Source organism: Acromyrmex echinatior, chromosome 9 (genome assembly GCF_024713525.1).
Source record: "Acromyrmex echinatior isolate Ae372 chromosome 9, ASM2471352v2, whole genome shotgun sequence".
Classification (NCBI taxonomy): domain Eukaryota; kingdom Metazoa; phylum Arthropoda; class Insecta; order Hymenoptera; family Formicidae; genus Acromyrmex; species Acromyrmex echinatior.
The window spans coordinates 5745671-5766835 of NC_141860.1; the positions used below are offsets into that span (position 1 = coordinate 5745671).

Genomic DNA, 21165 nt, shown 5'->3' on the forward strand with positions numbered 1-21165 from the left:
AATTCACTTAAATTATTAAAAGCCGATAAAATCGGTCTCTCATCCTTTAAAGATTAAATATTTATAAAAATATCAAATATCGTCAATCTCATTGATATATATTTTTCAACTTTTCATGGGACACTCTGTATGTACATACACTATATATGTTCTTCCTATCAATACAAGGATGAATAATGATTCACACGTCATTTGAACTTGCAAAATATCATGTTTGAGAATGGCGGGTGACACACAGTGAATATGCAAATGTATACCGATTCGAGATAAATAAATGAAGCAGAATGACGTTTTTTTTTCGATAGTATATTAGTTCTGTTGATATAATATAAATATATATATATACATCACTCTATCTTCTCGCGCAAAATGTCGCACGGGTTGCCAAAGGAGAAAATATAACAAACAATATAATTAATGTTACGAAAGCAAAAGTGAATCGCTTATAATTACTTGTGTATCCAAGTGATTTCATTTATTGGAACACCTTCGCTTTTTAGACACAGCAGATCACGGTACGATGTAATACTATCAACCTTAGTGCGAAAGATAGTGAACTGCGCGGTAGACTTGCAGTAGTCGACCGCTCGATTAAGAAAAGAAAAAGCCAGCTGACCATCGCGTGACGACGAATTGCCCTTTCGAGATTACGTCCACACGAGCACTCCGGGTTTTCAGGTGACCTTCGACATGCGAAACGACTTGACAGCTTGGTCCGAAAATCAAAACGACCCAGCAAGCGCATGGACTACCCACGTGAGTGGCCATTTAATTAATTTTTTTTTAAATCACTTCCATCAAATTAGTCGACATTAAATCTGGATACAAAATTTAATGTCGATTGATTTGATAGAAGTGATTTAAAAAACGCGAAAACATATAGAATTTTTACCTTGCCACATTATAAGTGCTTTTCAGCAAAGCAAGAGACACAGTGTAACACAATGAATCATTACATCCTTGTTGTTTACTAATGTTAAACAAAGAGGACATGATCACTGTGTCACACTGTGTCGCTGGAAAGCACTACATACAATAACGTTAGAACCACACAACTGCAGCACGTTGGAAGGGCTGCTTGTTCTACATGCAAATCCCACCGTTGATGTACGCGTGTACTTGTCGCGTGAAATTTGTTATCCATTCTTACATGCTCCTTACAATTACAGAACGTTGAAAGAATGTTGCTGAGACGTTGCAATGTTGAATATTGAAATGTGAATGGTTTTCAATGTTGAATCTGTGTTGAGTTTTTTACACTGATTGCTAATATTATTGCAACGTTGAAACAACATTCCCATACAGAACGTTGAAAGAACGTTGCTGAGACGTTACAATGTTAAATGTTGAAGTGTGAATATCTTTTCAACATTGAACCTACATTACGCGACGTTGATTAATACTCACAATATTGCAATTCAACGTTTCTGATAGGTATATTGATTTGACATTAGTATGCTGCATGGGATAAGATCTGTTTATGTTGCTTGTCTCTCAGCACTCTTTGCACTCAGCATCTTCGTATTCTCTCTCTTCAACATTCGAATGTATAGGTATTTATCTTTTTTTTAAGTGCAAGAATTTTTGTGGATTTCAAACAACATGAACAGATCTACTTAATGAAGAAATAACGATCATTTTGATTCTCGAGTGGCTCAAATAGAAAAAAAACGAAACGAACGAATCACTTTTCCTTCAACGTATTGTTGTTATTATATTGATATTTTGAAACTTTGAAAAAACTCACATAGCAATCTTCTTCAGCCAAATAAACTCGCCTTGTTTTTTTTTCTACCGCATAATTGATATAATCAGACGTGGTTACGTTTTCTCGGTAGAATTCCCCTTTGAATGTGTTTCGAGCAGGTTGAATCTTAATAATAAAGAAGGATGGAAAGCATATCGCAGATCAAAGATAGTTACGTTTGTAAAAAATGTCAAAGGAGTAAAGTAACCAGAGTCACCTATAGTACGCAGCGTGCGCACACGTGCGGGTTGCAGTCAGAGACTTTGACTTTGATCGATCGTATTTAGCTCCATTTTCACTCAACAGCGCGATCGATAGATGACAATATTCCGACTCTACGCAGTGCCCGAGTATTACGGACAAAGTATAGTAGAGTGAGCATATACGTCCACCCACAATCAGGTTATTGTACGTTTTCTGAACAAAAACGAGGACAAACGCATTATTGCGCATCAATAGACAACGTGAAAATAATGACTCTACATTTAACTGCAGCGTAATTCGATCCTCAATTACAATTGGTTCAAACTAAGATACGTTTTCACAATATATGGTTACCTAAAGATTAAAAGTTACCAACAGATTCATCGGTGAAATTCATTCATGAATTTCTTGGTTACCTTTAATCTTATCTTTAGGTAACCATATATTGTAAAATCGAGCCTAAGGGTGCCTCCCAGCAAGGACACAGTCAGACATTGAGTAACACAGGCGAATCGTTTCATCTTTGTTTAACATAGACAAATAACAAGGATGTAATGATTCACTGTGTCTAACTGTGACCTCGCTGAAAAGCATCTAAGATTTGTGAAAACCATAAGTTCACGAAAATTATAGATCAATAAGTAAATCTTGTCAATGTGGAATCATGCTCGGAATAATTGGTATCGTCTATATTGACTCTAACGAGTTTTAGAATTTATTATTATATCAAATTACCATAACAAACTAAAAATCAGAAAATCAAAGACGTTTACTGACATTCAGAATTGCAGAACAATTTGGAATTAATTAAGAACGTAATATTACATCAATAAAATGAAAAAAATTACACGTTTCTGAATCGTATTTAAAAGTAATACAAAAAGTTTGAGGACAATTTAGAACTTCCATTAAAAATTATTTTAATAAAGTAGACGTGTTTTTTTTTTTAATAATTAAGATAAAATGAAAAATTTTCATTTAAATTATAAAATTGTATTGTTAAATATGAATATGAACTGTTTCACATATAACATTCATTTTTATGCGGAAAATATAAATTTTCAATTCCAATCACATTTGCAGAGACCATGTACTTGATAACATCCTTAAACTACATGGACTGTCGATCTAGAAATCTTGAAAATCTTCTCTAATGCGAATATGCGGCTGATTTTAAATTTAGCTTTCTCTTAATATACGGTCCTTTTTGTTATACAGTAGACGTGAATCGTTCGCGGAATGAGGATAGAACGAAATAAAATACCTCGTTGCACCCATATCACTGCAAAGTAGATCTGGGTTGTAAATCTCGAACGTTCTTCTGCTACTATATTTTGTAAATACAGTCGCGTAGATGTTAAAGGTACATTGAGGTAGCAGAATTGCATTAGATGCGAGAGCAAGTGAGAAAATGGCATAAGAGAAGATGCGTTGATAATGTCTTCTTAATTACTCTTTATGTAATAAAGGTAAGATCAAATCTATTATTATTCTCTTTATATTAAAATGAAGAATGCAATTTATGAACTGGAATTAAACAAAGGATTAAGTCTAATTAAACATTCTATCTATATCTTTGCAAATATTGCTATAAAAAATTATCATAAATAGATATCGATTGTTTACAAAAGATAAATACAATAAAATTTGTATTATCTCGTATAAGATATTTAATTTTAAGCACGACATGATCTCTTTCCCTTTTATTTGCGATAGTCTCGAGAAGAAAACACGATTGCTCGGTTGTTAAAAAATAGGAGAGACCGGAGCTCGTTATCACAAATTGGTTTCGTTTATGTATCTATAAAGAAATAATGGAAAAGAGTTACCGTAAAATATCTTTTTTTTAACATAGAGATATTTTTTTCTAAGTTTTGTAAATTTAAATCAAACAAGTATTACGATAAAAAAAATAGAAAAATCTGATTCAAGAGAAGGTAAGTTAATTTTTGAGCGTTTCATAATTTCGTATTAAAGCTCTTCGGCTTGAAAAAGTAAATCTAAGTGACGTATTATTGTACCACGCATGTGAATATTCAGTTGTAATTTACTAACTCTGACAAAATACTTTATATTTTATATATATATTAGGTGTTGGAATTAATTCGTAGCGTTTTTAATGAAAGAATGTTATTTATTTCACATGAGCATTAAAAAATACATTAATGAAAGTACTTCCCATCACTTGTAAAACGCTACGAATTAATTCCAACACCTAATATATATATATATATATATATATATATATATATATATTTATATTAAAATAAGCTAGAATTAAAATAATTTATATTTATTTTTTCTGTAATAACATTTTGCTATTTGATAATTACAAAATAATTTTAAAAGATATAATCTTTACTAATTGTAAAAAGTACTTATCTGTTTTTTATTTCTATTATATTTTCATTAATTAATTAAAGTTTATTATATAGGCAACTTACATCATGATATATATATCAATTTACTCCATCTATATCGGAGTAAATGGACTACAATGCATGTATTTCACTTATTACAAAGAAACTATATAGAATTATTGTACAGAACTATTCTTGATATGTGAAAATGTAGAGAAAAGTTCTCTCTATCATATTAACACATAATAATTAATTATTTAAAATGTTTAATGACGGAAATTGTGAAAACTGTATCAACGAACCACGGTTTCCCCTATAATTTTCAATCTTAATGAGAAAAAAGTTACAGTAATGATAACAAAAAAAGATAATTACTCACAAATAGCTGATTATTGTCAAAGGACAATTTTATTAGGTGTTGGAATTAATTCGTAGCGTTTTTAATGAAAGAATGTTATTTATTTCACATGAGCATTAAAAAATACATTAATGAAAGTACTTCCCATCACTTGTAAAACGCTACGAATTAATTCCAATACCTAATATTAAAATAGCAAAATATATTTTTTGGTAGATAAGCCAAATTTGCTAAAAAAAATTAATATCGACGTTTTAATTGATCACGTATACCAACAAATAATTTTTGCGTTAGTAACAAAACATTCACTCTAAATTTTTGGGAGTGAAATTTCATTTCAAGAAAAGTGATAGTTGCGCCAGTCCAGCAAGAATGAATTTCACTTTACTCCTTCAAGGAGTGAATTTCCTAAAAGGTCACCTTTAATGATTAATATTTCGCTTCGCGAGGCAAAGCAACGTTTTGCCATATTCATACGTTTTGTGCAAAAACACATGAATCTAATTTTGTCAAGATTGTAGGAGGACTAATCTTAACATTTACCTTCAATCTCTATGCTTTCGGAAAGTGAAATTATTCACTCTTCGCAGAGATTGAAAATTGAAACTCTCGCTTGGAGTGATTTTTCACTTTCTAAGAGTGAAAATTTCACTCTTACCAGACTGGGATAACTTCACTCTTCGGAAGTAAAATTTCACTCCCAAAAATTTAGAGTTCTGATTATGTATTTATATCAATAATTTCTCTCAATGCTGTAAAACGATACGCGCGTACATTATCTTTTTACTTCCGTGTATCGAGTGTCGCGAATCGCTGTTAATTTAATATTTGCTGAAGTGCATTTCTTTTCACGAGTAGCGATGACATGGCGATGAAATAAAGAGACCTAAAAAAAAAAATTGGGTGCGAAAAAAGAGAATAAAAATTAAAAATGATAGAAGATGCGGATCATCTGGATGGGATTCATACAAAAGACTCGTGCCATCCTTTGTTAGCAAATTCAACCGCGATCATTACCCACCGCGAGTGGCGTGAGTTTCCTCGACGCCCAGGCACAGTCGACTGGATGAGATGGGAATGGGGGATAGGGACGCATTCAGCGTCAAGTTATTCAGCCATTTTCCAAGCAGAAAGACTTCCTCGCTTTACGTACCGGAGAAACGAAAATAACTTGGTAAAACGCTTGAAACGCTTCTCGAAACTGCATTTGCAACTATCATCCGTTAATACTGCATCGCATTGCGATATGGTTGATCTGATACAATCAGGGTTGCAACAATATCTTGAAATATATATTACATCGATTTATATTGAACAATGGCTTTTATATCCAATTGATTTACATACCACGGACATTTCCAATGTACGATGGATGAATGATTTGGTAATCATTCTGTTTTGTATTAAAATGCCTATGTTGATGTAAATCGATTTCAATTATGCTACGATACGGCATAAAAGCCATTGATAATCGAACTAGCAAAGCCTCGTAAAACTAGACGAGGTCGTATCTCTTTTGGCTTACAATTAGTCTTATTGACTAGTCGCATTGACTACGAAAGTAGATCGAGCGTGACCGAGCTAACGAAAAGCATGTATATAACATTTCCCAGTTTTTGCTCGTGATAATTAGTACGCATCCGCGAACACACCTGCGTGTGGTCGACAACCCGTTGCGCAACAACCAAGGTGACGTACAGATTTCCTGACCTATATTCCCACTGAGTTTGATCGTGCAACGTCGAATCTTTACTGCCACTAGAAATCAAGCCTTAATTCCATTAGGTTTGAATTTCCAGAAAATTGCATTGGCATTTAAGGGAATGCTAGAGCGATGGCTCAATTTGATGAATGTTGATAAAACGGATTTCTTAATTCCAAATAAAATATTACGTACATTGAGTAAAACGTTAAGTACATTTTTTGCTACATTCTATGTATCATATGAATGCTGAATTATGTACACTCAAGTCATACTTTTTTACTTACTTTTCTTGTAAGCTTCGAAATTATAATTTGAAGATCTCATTATATTCTTATACCTTATTCAAATGTGTACTGAAAGAGCAATTTTGCTGAAGAATTAAAAAATTTAACTAGATACAGATCTGAAAAAGAATTTTGGTGGACCATTAAAACAATTAAGTAGTATGACAAATTTGTGTTTAAGATTCCTGAAAAATTATTTTGATTATCCAACAATATTATTTTCAGATCTGTAACTTGTCAAATTTTTAGATTTTTAGCAAAATCGCTTTTTCAAAACTGGGAAAACTTTTTGTTTGGATACATACTTGGAATCATTTATATCATGTGAAGAAGTTATCTACGTAGTAACAAGAAACTGTAATTTATTTTGGGCTTTCACATATAGATTTGTAGTTTCACAGCTATTTGCGTTTTTTCTTTTATTCTGGAGAAGGACTTTTTATTCTGTGTAACGAAGAAAAATGGAAAAGTACGAAATGCACGTTTCACATGACTCCAGCATCCTCTTAAGCATGATAGAAGTGCCTTCCGTATCTAACGAAAGCTTTGACAATTGTACAAGTCAACAGAGAAAAGCTGATTTTAGCCTAGTATCATTTGAATATTTTGACCATTATTTACTGTAACGACGGGTACATGTTCGACGCTGTACGATTCGCAACGTGTATTTAACAATAAGTGGACATGCTTGGGGGATGTCTGACAACGGGATTTGAGAATCGAATAAAATCAAGCATCAAGTACAATTAATCGACATTATTATTTGTGCACGGTATCAATTCCTGTGTTTCATTTCATTTAAACCGAGTATTACTTAGCGTTTAGCGCTAATATACGACTGGTCACGCATGAGATACAGGGCGTGCATCATTCGTCAATTTTTCAAGTTGTTTTCTTCAAGAGAAAATAGAGAAAAGACAACAGAAGAAGAGCGCATAACAAAATAATGCACAAATACTATCACAAATATCATTGTTTTCAAACAAGTACAGCAAAAGACTGAATGTATCACACAATTGTAATGTACGCGAGATAATTGTTATTAGTTGCGCGATATTGCCTCTTGAGAAGTGTTACAAATTATTTTAAAAATAATTTTTTAAAAATCGAAAAATTGGAAAGACTATACTGATATACAGGATATTGTATTAAGGTATATTAAGAGGATTCTCTACTTTCTCGCACCATTTTTTTAGGGTTTTTTTAATGAATTTTTTTAAATTCAAAATTACTTTTTGTCTTCTATTTATTATTATTTGAATATAATTTGCTATTTTTTACCATAAAAAATATAAATAATTAATAGAGCTATTTGATTTTTATGTATCGTGTACACCATGTACTCCAGTTTATCTGTACGGAGAAAAATATTTGGTTGGACCAACTGGAATTCCGATAGAAAATGAACGATTCAGAATTCTGGCTACAGCCTATTTTACAATTGCATAAGCATTATAGTAATTGTAAATGAAATCAAGACATCATTGTGTAGTTGTAATTAACAGTCGAATATTCTTTTCGTATTCTTCTCATATTCGGCTATGATTAGTGAATTTTTACAACCATAATCACTTACAACTACTCTTACGCAATTATAGAATAGGCTTAAGTCTACTAAACTTTTTATTAAATCTATCAAAATTCTCTAAATTTTAAATGAATATTTGGTTAAATCTACTAGATTTAACCAAATATTCTTTTAACTGATTTAACCAAAAATTTCTCCGTGTGTGTTCATAATTCCGGATTTCCCAATAAACTGAAATAAAAAAATGGGATGTTATTTTAATCATAACATTTGTGATTATCGTTGAAATTAGAATTATTTATTTCGCCTAACAAATAAATGGCACTTGTTTACAAAAACGAAATAAAGTTCGATTTCCACTTCTTTTTTTATGTTTTCGAGTCCCTAAAAAATAGAAAAAATTAAGTTACCAATTATATAATTTTAGTTCTGACAATAGCTGCAAATATTCTGATTATATAAAATGACATTTCATTTTTTTATTTCAATTACATTTCAGTCTTTTTACTGGAAGATTTGAAATCATGCTCGCAAATAAACCGTGCATAGAACTCAAATCGATTTGATAACAATTTATATTTTTATTTAAAAAAAAATAATAAACCTATCTTCAAAAAATAATAAACAAAGAACAAAATTTTTAAAAATATTTATCCACTTTTTTCTAAAAAAAATTCCTAAAAACTTCCTAAAAAAATAGAAAACCTTCCTTAATAAAGAAATGTTATTTATATTGCCGATTTTGCGATCTAAAGTTTTAATTTATCTTAATTCATCTTAATCAATGACTATATCGATAACGAACTGATATATTTCTTTCTCGCCTTAATATATTATTCATAATAATTAAAAGATATCATCCCTCTCTTCCCCACGTATCTTTTAACTAGTATATTCGAATTTGTATTTTTCAAAAGCTTTACAAAGAAAACAAAATGTGTAATGCCGAATAATCATTAAAGCAAAAAAATAAAAAAATATAATAAATCTGTAACATTAAAATCATTGTCATTATGTACATATGAATTGTGTGTCATAATAAAAAATTGAAGCACATTATAGATTAATCGATTTATTCCTAGTAATGTAATTTCTATCATTTTTGCGCTATTTTACATCGTTAATATTTCCTTTTATGTCACGAAACATCACGTTTACTGACACATTAATTTTATGCATAGAGTCTACATCTATATAGCTTCGAAATAGCGAAGTTGGAGCGTTCTTACTAGGCTATAATCCCGCATATAAAAGCAGGTGTTTAATAAGTTCCAGATGGATAGATACGCAAGGACGAAAGACGAGGCGAAGACCTTCGTGCGATAGTGATTCCATTGTTCATGCACACTGACGTTGGCAAAGAAATCTTTAATGTCGCTCAAATGACCTATTTATATGTATAAGTGAGACATTGCGAATGTACGATGACTTCATCATTTCGCATTTGACACTTCTATCAATAAAATAGAAAATTTAAATCGTTGGAAAGGATAAAAAATAAAGATAAATAGTAACGTAGACAGATATATGGATGAAGAGGATGATAGAAGAATACGGAAAAGGCAAAAGAGGAAAATGATAAGGAAGTTACACAAGCATGTCAAGATATACTACTACTCTTTCAACTATTACCAAGACCTTGCTCTACTTTTCAATATCTCCTCCTTCCCTCTCCCTCTTTCTTTTCTTCTTTTGTTATGTCATTTTTATTTTATTTTATACTTATGTCAAAACATTGTTTTATTTTCTTTTCTATGTTATTTTTGTAGTTGTATGTCAAAATAGTTGTATCTTATTATACTTCATAAGGTTCAGCGCTTAAGAGAAATTTCTTATCCTAGAATGACTTGAATAAATAACGATTTATCATCATTATTATTCTCTCTCTCTCTCTCTCTCTCTCTCTCTCTCTCTCGCTATTTCGGAGTGTTTGACATGCATGTTAAATGCGTGACGCAAACTCGCTAGTCTTCTCTCAAATGTCTGGCACGAGCCTGTCCTCGGCTTTCTGGATGGAAATTGATCGATCCTGTCTCACACCGTATACAGCCTCTTGTCTCTCTCGGCACATTAATGAATCATCTCTCTGATTATCACTCGAAATGATCGGGATGATGGATATTCGGAAATTAACAAGCACTTGCACAAAATGGTACGTTTCCTTTTTTCAACCATTCTTTGCTATAAACTTTGTCAATAAACTCGTGAATCTGTTTTCGATGTTTGAGATCAAAGATAAATCAGGAAATAAATTTAATTTAATTTAATTAAGAAATGCTTAAACAAAGAATGTATACGTAAAATGCAACGAATAGAGAGAAAGAATTCGTAAATTCAAAGAGGTTAACGATCACTATGAGCAAGGGCAAATGCCCAAGATAGCTCGCAAGAAGAACCAAGACAGATGGAAGCATCAAAAATCGTTGGCACGAATCCATGCGTGTTTATTGCAAGGACTTCCAGCTATGTGACAAACGAATCGCAGACGTGTCTCAAAGTCTGCGATTCTGGAGGACATTTTATGGCTCCCGAGAGTCTCTGTCGCGGAGCACTAAAGGCGACGTTATTGGTAGAGTACGGCCATTATCGCACATACATTCTATTCTAATGTATAGTCACATAGGTGCATGACAGAACACGAAAAGTTAAGAATATAAAAAGATGTTGCATAGAATCATATGACTTTTAATATAGATAGTAAATACACTATGCCAAAAAATTAAGAGATCACCTATTCTGCCCTTTCAAAAATAGGCAATATTCAACAGAACTTAAAAATAATTATAAGAGATGATTTAAAAGTATATCAAAGCTCAAATCAGTAGTTTAGATAACGATCTGATTTTTTATGGAGCTACATGGATTCAAATGGAATTTTCATGGCGTGAATACAAAAACAGTTTGTAGCATTCAAAAGAGTAAATCTTTATCCTTAATTTGCGTACTTATTGAATGTTGTACGATTTTTTTCATTAGTAAGTTTTCAATATTGAAACCTAACAAAAAGCGTCCTTTTTACTTTGACTGCTCACAGAACAAAGTAATGCTCTGTACCTTTAAAAAAAGAATAGAAATAAGGTATAAATTTTCTCTTTAAAGTGCACTTACCATATATATATATATATATATATATATATATATATATATATACAATATATAATACATACACACACTGTTTACATAGCACATAAAGAAGCGTAAATCTAACCGCGTAAATGTAACTTCCACACAATGCGCGTCTTTTGCGATAAAATCAAACGAATGTTGTTTGCCCAAAGTCGTTGCTTCCAACACGAAAGATATAAATTACGTTAAGATCACAGTATTTTTACCATTTCTTGCCAAAATATATCAACTAAATAGTAATGTATCAATCGTTTAATTTTATTTTTAGCATCTCATTTTAGCGGAATTTATGTACGTTTTTTTTATATCAAAAAATAATAGTGACACTTAAAGAGAAAAAATTTAGACTTTTCTATTCTTTTTTTAAAGAATACCGAGCGTTACTTCATTCGTCTTCTGTGAGCAATCAAAAAGATACTTTTTATCTCAATGTTCAGTAACGTAAAAATAATCATACAATGCTCAACAAGTACAAATTAAAGATAGATTCACTTTTTCGAAAACTGTTTTGTGCAGTTTTTTACGCCATGAAATTTTGCAAAGATTTAAAAAAATCTTGAGATTTGACGGATCTCCATTTATTGTATTTCCGTGTAGTTCTGTAAAAAAATAGTCACATCTATCTAAATTATCTAAATTATCGATATGAAAAGTAAAGACATTAAGCTTTAAATGTTTTTTTAATCATCTCATTATTTTTTACAAAATTACATTCTTTTAAAAATTGTCTATTTTTAGAAAGTAGAATAAGTATATATAATAAATATATGTATATATATGTATGTATATGTATATATATAAATATATATACATAATCCTTTAATTTTTTTATGTATAGATGACTATTTTTTCCATAATCATTCAAAAGATGAAGATTCAAATTCATTATGATTAAGTCAACTAAACCTTCTAAAAATATGTAAAGTTAGTATTGAAATTAATAGGATTGAATTATTTAAAATAGCTGAAAAAAATAGATACAGATATGTTATCGATGACTCATTTATAATATTCCCATACCGTGATAACTGAAGATATAATAAATTTAACTGAAGATAAAATAAATAAAAAAAGTTGAAACGCGTTGTAAAATTCATTAGGGTCTGTTCGACAAGAATTGTCAGTTCCATAAGAATCATACGTACGCACATTAATGCGAGAAACGAGAGAGAAGATAATTCCTCGAAAAGCCAATGTCGTTCTTTCAGTAATAAAGGATGCAACAGATACATAAGATGACTCGCTGAGAACTCGTTGAGAAATTACACATTCGAGAGTAAACGCAAAACCTGACGTCGTTCGCGTGCTTAAGAATTTATTCAAATAACACGATATTCGCCTTATTGTGAGAGATCTATTTCAGAAATAACATTATAACGCAATTATACGTGATTAATATTAGCAACACGATAAGCTATATGTTAAGAGATATATAATACTGTAAAACGTTGAGAAATGTTGAGACCATTTTCTCTGATTTTCCCATCTTTCAGAGTCACGCTTGCGTACTTACTAAAAAAAGCTCTATATTTATAAGAGTACGTAGCACATTGTTTTTATTTCGAAGCATGCCAACAATCGCATTTTCTTATTGGCTACTTTCTCTCCGCATTTTCTTAGGCTATGTTCAGATTTCCACCCAAATGCCACCCAGGTGTCATTTTATCCTTATTGCTCATCGAATGTTAAACAAGGATAACTTGATTGACCTAGAGAGCACTGGAATGGAAATCTGATTCGCCCTTATTTGCTAATTTTTATTTTTTATCTAATTGGTCTATCATCCAATAAGCACTTAGTAATTCTTTAACATGATATATAATAGTTAAGTCAAACATTGCAGTCATTTGCACTGTTCTTATAAATATAAAGCTTTTCTGTGTCCCTTTAAAACATAAAAATTATATGTAAATAGTTCCTTACAATATCAACATTAGCAAACCACTAATAATGGCATTTAAGAGATCGATTTTGTAACTCTTAATGACAGTCGTTGATCGCAACGACATCAATGACTATCGTTAAGAGTTACAGAATCGGCTCCTTAATTTTATTTTATACAAAGTAATATAAGCTATATATATATATATATATATATATATATATATATATATAGCTCATATTACTTTGTATATATATTTGTATGTATATATATACATATATATGTAGTTATATGATTATTTATTCATAGAATCATATAATATTTTATGGTATTATATGATTCTTTTATTGTTACTTTTGTAGTTATATGAGTATTCATAATAGATGTGACTCACTTTTTCGTTGGGTCTACGAAATACGATACGATGACTTTATCGCATGTGCTAAGTAAATTATGCGCGCGCACTCTTTCATGTCGATAATTATACTGGTATAATCATACGGGAGCAATCACTCATAACGAATCGTTTTTAATAAGACCTAGTAAACTAGACGATACTCTGTTGCATGCGTCGTGATATGCGTGACAGTAACTCGATAATTTGCATATAAACCGAGGACACTCGTAACGTGAAAAATCGTTAAACGAATAAATCTATTGCAATTAAATAAACCATTTGCTATACTGTTAAATCTATAATGTCAAATTTAACCTAATTTAAGTCGTCACTGCTCTTACTCAATATATCATTATTTTATACTTAAAAAAATTGACACTATTATATCAAATTTAATCGTTTTAAATCGTTTTAGTATAAAATAATGATAGTATAAAATAATGACAATGATGAATAGAAGCAGTAACGACTTAAATTTAATACTATAAATTTAGATTAAATTTAACATTATAAATTTAACAGGGTAAATATAATATTTCATAGAAAATCAAGTATAATTTGAATTAAAATTAAAAATAAATAAAATTTATTTAGAGTATTGTGTATAAGATTAAATGTCGTTTCAAAAGTTGCGTTCTCGAAAGTGACAACAGTGATCGCTTCGCATTGTAAAGATATTACTGCAAAAGTTTATATATAAAGTTAAGATTATGGCACAAAAAAAATATAAAATAATAAAATGTAAGTAGTAAGCAAATTGACCAAATACGATAAAGACGTAAAACAATAAACAGTAATAACAAACCCAAAAAGGGGATTTGTGTTTAATTCTGGATCTACCATTATAATAGAGAACATTATTGTCTTATGTTTTCTATTGTGATGGGCCAATTCGTTTACTGCTTACATCTTACTGCTTTCTGTTTTTCTATGTGTTTCTGGCTTCATTGCTTACGTCTTACTGCTTATATTTTTGTGTATTAAAGCCTTTATTCAACTATTTAAAATTAATCATTTTTTAATTAAAAAAAAAAAAGAAAAAGGAATGCCACATTACATCATTCTTCACAGCTGTCATAAAATCAGGATATTTTTAATTTTGCAGTTGGCAATTCTGAAATTTAATCAGCGGATTAAGTTAAGAAGCTTAAAAAAGTAGAGAGGAGTCACGTGACTTTTCTTATCTTCACACGAGAACACAAAGGATACAAAATACTATCGCCATTTTCTAAAGAATAAATAATAAATAAAATTTAAGCGCGCCGTAAAATAATAATTTATTGAAAAATATTTTTTTCGTAAAAAAAATGAAACATTTATGTAGAAAATATTAAAGAGAAAAATTATAGTAATTATTTAAATTTAATTTAGATATTGATAATTCTGATACAAATGATATTTCACTAATGTAGCGTCATATTCAAAGAGAATTGATTAATTCATGAAAATTTTATACTCTTATATATACGAAAATGATTAAAAATAAAACTTTATTTTTTTAATTCTAAAATATTCTTTAAGCTCTATTCTTTTATCGTCTATATAACTTTTCAAAATGCTTATATTTTGTTTACAATTAAATTACTTAAAATCCTTCTTCTCATATGAATTTAAGTTACCTAAAAAAATTATTTAAAGAAAACTATATGGTCAAAAAATTTGAAAAAATTCAAGAATGCTTATATCAATTACAAGTTTATTCTCAATATTTGATCGAATCTTTATATTATGCGAAAAGACTGAAGAACCTTGGAGTTGATCAGATCATCCCATACCTATGTGAACTAAATAGAATCTTATCGATACTCCCGCGCGATTAGGATCATCTGCGTACATACATCATAGATATACGCCGCGACCTTTCATCGATTCAACAGCACGTGCGTAATTCGCGCATATAACGCTGTTACATCACCTGCAGAGCAAGAATAAAAATCCGCGTATAGAGACTAAAAGTCGCGAGTTTTCCCTACATAAGACGATATCGCTATCGCCATCACGAGTCATCGTGTTGTAAAAATAGCGTGACATTTCATCGATCGTGTAACGTACTCGTAAAAATGTCGCGACTGACCAACACGAAACAACGCGAAAATTAGGTGAAATTCGATTTGAATTTCGATCTTTCGTTCGTCCACCCTACGTACGTGCCAAGTTCAGTACACTTCTGTATCCGAAGATAATGTAGTATCAAACGAACCAACGTGCATGCAAGTATCGAATATGTAGACAGTTTCCGTTACATATGTGTATGTTGGTATATTCATAATCTTAAAGCATGCATTGATCCAAATTTATTCGAATATCATGACGTAAGATATAACACTACATATTAAATCTATAGTGTCAAATTTAACCTAATTTAAGTCATCACTGCTGCTAAATATATCGTTATTTTATACTAAAATAATGGTTAAATTTGACATTATATAATGTCAAATTTAATTATCTTATTAGTATAAAATAGCAATATATTTAGTAGGTGCAGTGGTGACTTAAATTAGGTAAAATTTGACACTACAGGTTTAACAGTAGATAAATGTACCAGTAGATAATTAGTGGATATGATCAAATTATTGGATAAAATTATTGAAAAATTCTTAATATTAAGTTAATAATAGATACGACTCTAAATAAATTCGTTGTTTATAAAAATTTAATAAGACGAATTTATTTAGAGTCATTATATATCATTAAAAGTTTAATATTTAAAATTATCATTTTGTCCAATAATCGAATCATGTCCACTAACTGATTTGTTTACCTTATGAGTGAAAATGAAAACATCTAATAAAACTGCCACAGCGTAATTCATATTTTTAATTTTATGCCATATCATTGAAACCGTCGTAATCCAATCACTGTGGAGACGACAATTTTATCTAAAATGTGATAAGAATATGTACTTTAATTATCCGGCACAAACACGCTTTCGACGTTATCACTTGCAGTCCGTAGCTTTAACACTTTAGAATGACAATATAGAAAGCCTTTTTTCCAGACTCTTTCTTCAAAATATTATCGTATTTTGTTGCTTCAACGCATCCGCTCTTGTCAGAGATAAGTGTCATATACAGAAATCAAATTCTGTAGATAATTTTATGTTGCAGTCTGTCTTCATACGTCCTGAAAACATGAACAGTGCAAGTAAATGGAAAGATCGAAAATTACTCACCGATCGATCTTGTCCATTGTGGTAGGATGTTGCAAGATGGTTTGCTGCTCCGTCATCTCGACGACACATTGTGTACAGAGTTCCAGCTCTGTAATGAGAAAAAAAAATTAATCGGGATAAAAATGATTCAGGTTATTTGCGTTATCTCTGCGTATATCCATGTTAGATCAAATCAAGTATAATATATTACTTCACATTCTTTTTATCATCGTTATTGCGTATTCAAATAATATAGCCATATCGACTGATAATTGTTTAAATATTACGCAAGAATCAGTCGCGAAATACGTAGTGAAAAAAATGTCTGGTTAATTGGAATTCTGATTAAAAATGGATGAATCAGAATTTTCTGGTTAAATATATTAAAATTTTAATTGAACGGAGTTCTGATTGATATAATCAGAATCTTCTGATTCGTTCATTTTCAATCAGACATTTTTCTCAATCCGAATATCCTGTATTTACATAATTATGTCTTCCTCATTGTTAAAAAATTTGATGAAACTGAGCAAGGTTTTATTAAATGTGACAACGCAGCAAGAACTTACGCGACTTTTGATCAACTGTAGAACGTGTCGTCGCATACATAGCGCAATAAGATACTCAGCGTAATAAGATCGCTCAATAGTTACCAAGTTTTAGTAATAAGATGAGCTTACGCTATTATAAATCATGATTATACGTTGCACCAAAGTCGGATAATTTGATATTCAATGTGAAAAGGCACAAAAATGTATGCTTGGGAGAAGGCATTGATGGTTTAAAAATTAAGCATGAAATAAATAAAAATTAAGAAGAAATTAATAAGATGGTATCAATTGTCTTTACGATAGCTTTAATATCAAAAGGAAGAAAAAAGAACAAAAATATAGCAGATATGCCAGATCGATCTTTGATGACAATTTAATAGAATTAGATAAGTTCGTCACTTTGATAGCGTTTGTACAATTTCCATCCATACTGAAAAAAATTTTAATACATATTTCTTTTACTAAGTAAACATTTACTTATAATAACTAAATATTTACTCAATAAAAAAAGTTAGTTAAATCAAATTAATGGTTTTTGTATGAAATAAACATATGTTTACATTTAATAAATATTTATTTAGAACTATTCAAACAAATATCTATTAAAATTTATTTTTTTTTTTAGTGTATCAAAACTCCATTACTTTTTTCTATATCATAAATAAAAATTATCGACTATCATAAATAAAACAATAAATTAATTTAGCTGCACGATTTCTTATTGACATAGAAATATGAAACATGACAATTAAGATTTATTTCTTTCAGTAAAATTGCTCTTTTTTATTCTTATAAAAAGAAAATATTAAAAACATATGTATATCTTAAACCCTCAGTACTCGAAGAAATTTTGAAAGCAGATCTTTTTCTCGATGGTACTATAAGATAAACTACGCAAAAGTTTGAGAATTCGCAAAATCGATTCAAGTCGACAGGCATTAAATATGCAACTAATAGACATAAAGACATAAACTCGATGTGAGACAAAAGAAGAAAAGTAAAATCATAAAATTTAAAAAATCGAGCGATGATCTTTTAGCGAGAATCTGTTTCTTATTTATATGACTAGACTTTGCACTTTGTATGCACAGACATAAAAACAATCTTTACGAAGAACTTTTCTCGTTCATTTCAACTATAGGAACTTTACGTGTCGTTTATATTTATTTTTAATAATACATAGTTAGTTACGATGAATATATTTTTCTCGCCTGATTATTCAATGATAAAAAAATGAATATAAAGAATATCGTATAATTTTGTAACTCTGCTTAATTCTTGCTCTACACAGTACTATCTGTATTTATTTGTAAAATAAAAACATTATAACTGGAATATAAAAATAAAAGCGCCATTATTCTCCTATTTCTCATCAAAATAGTATTTAATCGGGTCAGTTTACTCAAGAGACCGTTTCTCTCTGTGCACTTTCTCCAATGAATTTCTTGCGCTCGCCATTTCGTATCGTTGCACTACTATCTTTGGCGAAATAAATCATTTATACGATATAGAGCGACTTATCGAAGGACGAATAGGGCCAAGAATGAGGGCAATATTATTCGGATTACATTCTCGCGTAACCTTTGCGCTATCTTGATAATATGAAATCATTAAAGCCAGTTAAAGGCAGGGAAATGACCGGGACGGTATATCTACGATTAAGAAAGAAGGTGGTGATGACTCATAAAACTAGGTAGAAAGTAAATGGCTTCTTTGTATGCCCAAGCGACGTCACGTAGAACGTTACACCATGTTATAACAAGTACATCGAATGTTTTAAGAAATGATATGCGGTAATAGAGTGCAATGCCATCCAAGTCCAACCTATTCTTATTGTTAGATTTTACACACTTGTACGAAAATCTATCTTTAAATATCGTTCATAAATTATTATCTGTAATTACACCTCGTATCGTTAAAATCACTAAAAAAATCGAAAGTGCAATGCACATGTTCGACTTTCTAAAAATACCAATTACATACTTATATTTCTCATGTATTATGCCAATGGCTTTCAACATCACTATTATTTTCAACATAAAAGTAAAAGTTACATGTATACTGAGAGAAAAAAATAGTTCCAATTGCCATATTTAACTGTAATTTATCGTCATTTTTTGGGACAACTATATATTTATGAGTAAGAGAAATTCTATTTTTCGATCAAAGCGGAAGTGTGAATTTATACACTTCCTCTGCAAACTGCGCGCCGAAATTGTTTTCAATCTGGAAACGCAATCATGAATAAAACTAGAATAGTATAATGAAAAAAATACTAAATTTTATTAATTCATTTATTTAAATAGTACCAATTAAATATTTATTAGTATAAAATATAAAGTATATATTTATTTGGTACAAAAAATCATTAATCTAACTATCATTTCTTCTTTTTATTAAGTAAATTAAGTAAATATTTTTTTACTGTAAGTAAATTTCAGTTCGCACTATTCAAATAAATATTTATTTAAATTTAGGATATTTTTCTCAGTGTAATATCACATATTAAATTTTTTATTAACGTCAAATTATTAATATTCTTATAAGACGCTCATTAGCATCAATATTATTAAATTGCTTGTCAATTTAATATGTGATATTACCAATTCTGTTCATGATCGCGTTTGAAAAAAGATATCGAAGCGCGATTTGCAGAATTGAATATACATATAAATTCACACCGGAATATTTAAGATGCTTAAATATTTTTGCTTTAACCGAGAAAGAAAAAAATGAGATTTTTCTTAATAAATAGATTTATTCTCATCGGTTCAATATCATATTATAATTATACGAGAATATATTTATAATTGTTTTATCTACGCAAATATAGTCAATTGTGCTATTAATAACAATCACACACGCTGCTTGAAAATCTTTAGTTTTATCTTAACATATTTTTTAGTTATTATTATCACATAAATAATAAACGAATTTAAGAAAATAGTTATATTTGTTATAATTGCGAATTGCATTCACTAAATAAAAAATGTTTATTTCATTTATCATTTATATCTTGATATTTTAGTACATTAATATTTGAAATTATCATAATTTATGGTAATTTTTTCATATTTGAGAGAACTATATATATATAAAATTAAATTAATATTACAGTAGTAATAATCATAAAAAATGGAACTCCTATTCATAATTATTTTACCATGCAATTACAGTCATTTTAAACACAGTAAACACTTTTCTCTCTCAGTATATACAATACATATAGATAATAAGTTATTTATATGTTACCACAGTTTTTAAAAATAATCGTAGGAAAAAAATAGTCGTAGAAAAGAAAGGAGAGATTAAGAAAAATTGTAAATTTGATTGATAGATAACAAAAGCAAGTATCGGGCAACAAGTTATCGAATAACGAGAACCACGTCCGATTACGTCGACGTCGCGTCGTGTAAATTAAATCTCACAAGCGCGAAAGTTTGACGATTAACACGTGGAAAAAAGAGAGGGAAAATTACGTAACCCTATGATAGAATCGCGTTACTCCGTTTTCGTTCCAGCACCTCGCCATCACTCGTCGCTCGCGTTAAAGTCAACACTAAAAGACTTGACAGGACGGGAGCATATTCATTGTGCAGGTGTTACGCAGGTGACACGATGACGCCAGCGTACGATCGTATACGTACGAGCATGTCATTATTCTGGATAATAATAAAATAATATGATACGCGAGAGTCGATGAACGCGCACACAACACATAATCACGTCTCAACGTAATACATGCTATGTATACGTATAATTTAAAGATTCTGATTAAAGATCTGATTGTGAATCCAACGCCGCGACGTCGCATAAGCGCGATGTATGGTATGATAATTTAATGACAATTGGAAAATCACTTCAACGTC

At 30.1% G+C, this 21165-nt stretch overlaps 1 protein-coding gene across 6 annotated transcripts in view; it reads right to left on the minus strand.

Annotated features, from left to right (window-relative positions):
• LOC105151120 (Kinesin heavy chain 73) overlaps positions 1–21165 on the minus strand; it is a 46188-nt gene that overhangs the window by 22725 nt on the left and 2298 nt on the right. For 5 of the 6 annotated variants that reach the window (XM_011064658.2, XM_011064660.2, XM_011064659.2 and 2 more), the window contains exon 2: positions 16767–16854. In XM_011064658.2, the coding sequence (XP_011062960.2) occupies positions 16767–16854 (88 nt within the window). Of the gene's footprint in view, positions 1–453; positions 742–16766; positions 16855–21165 lie in introns of those variants that run through there. The other variant, XM_087409467.1, reaches the window with a different exon arrangement.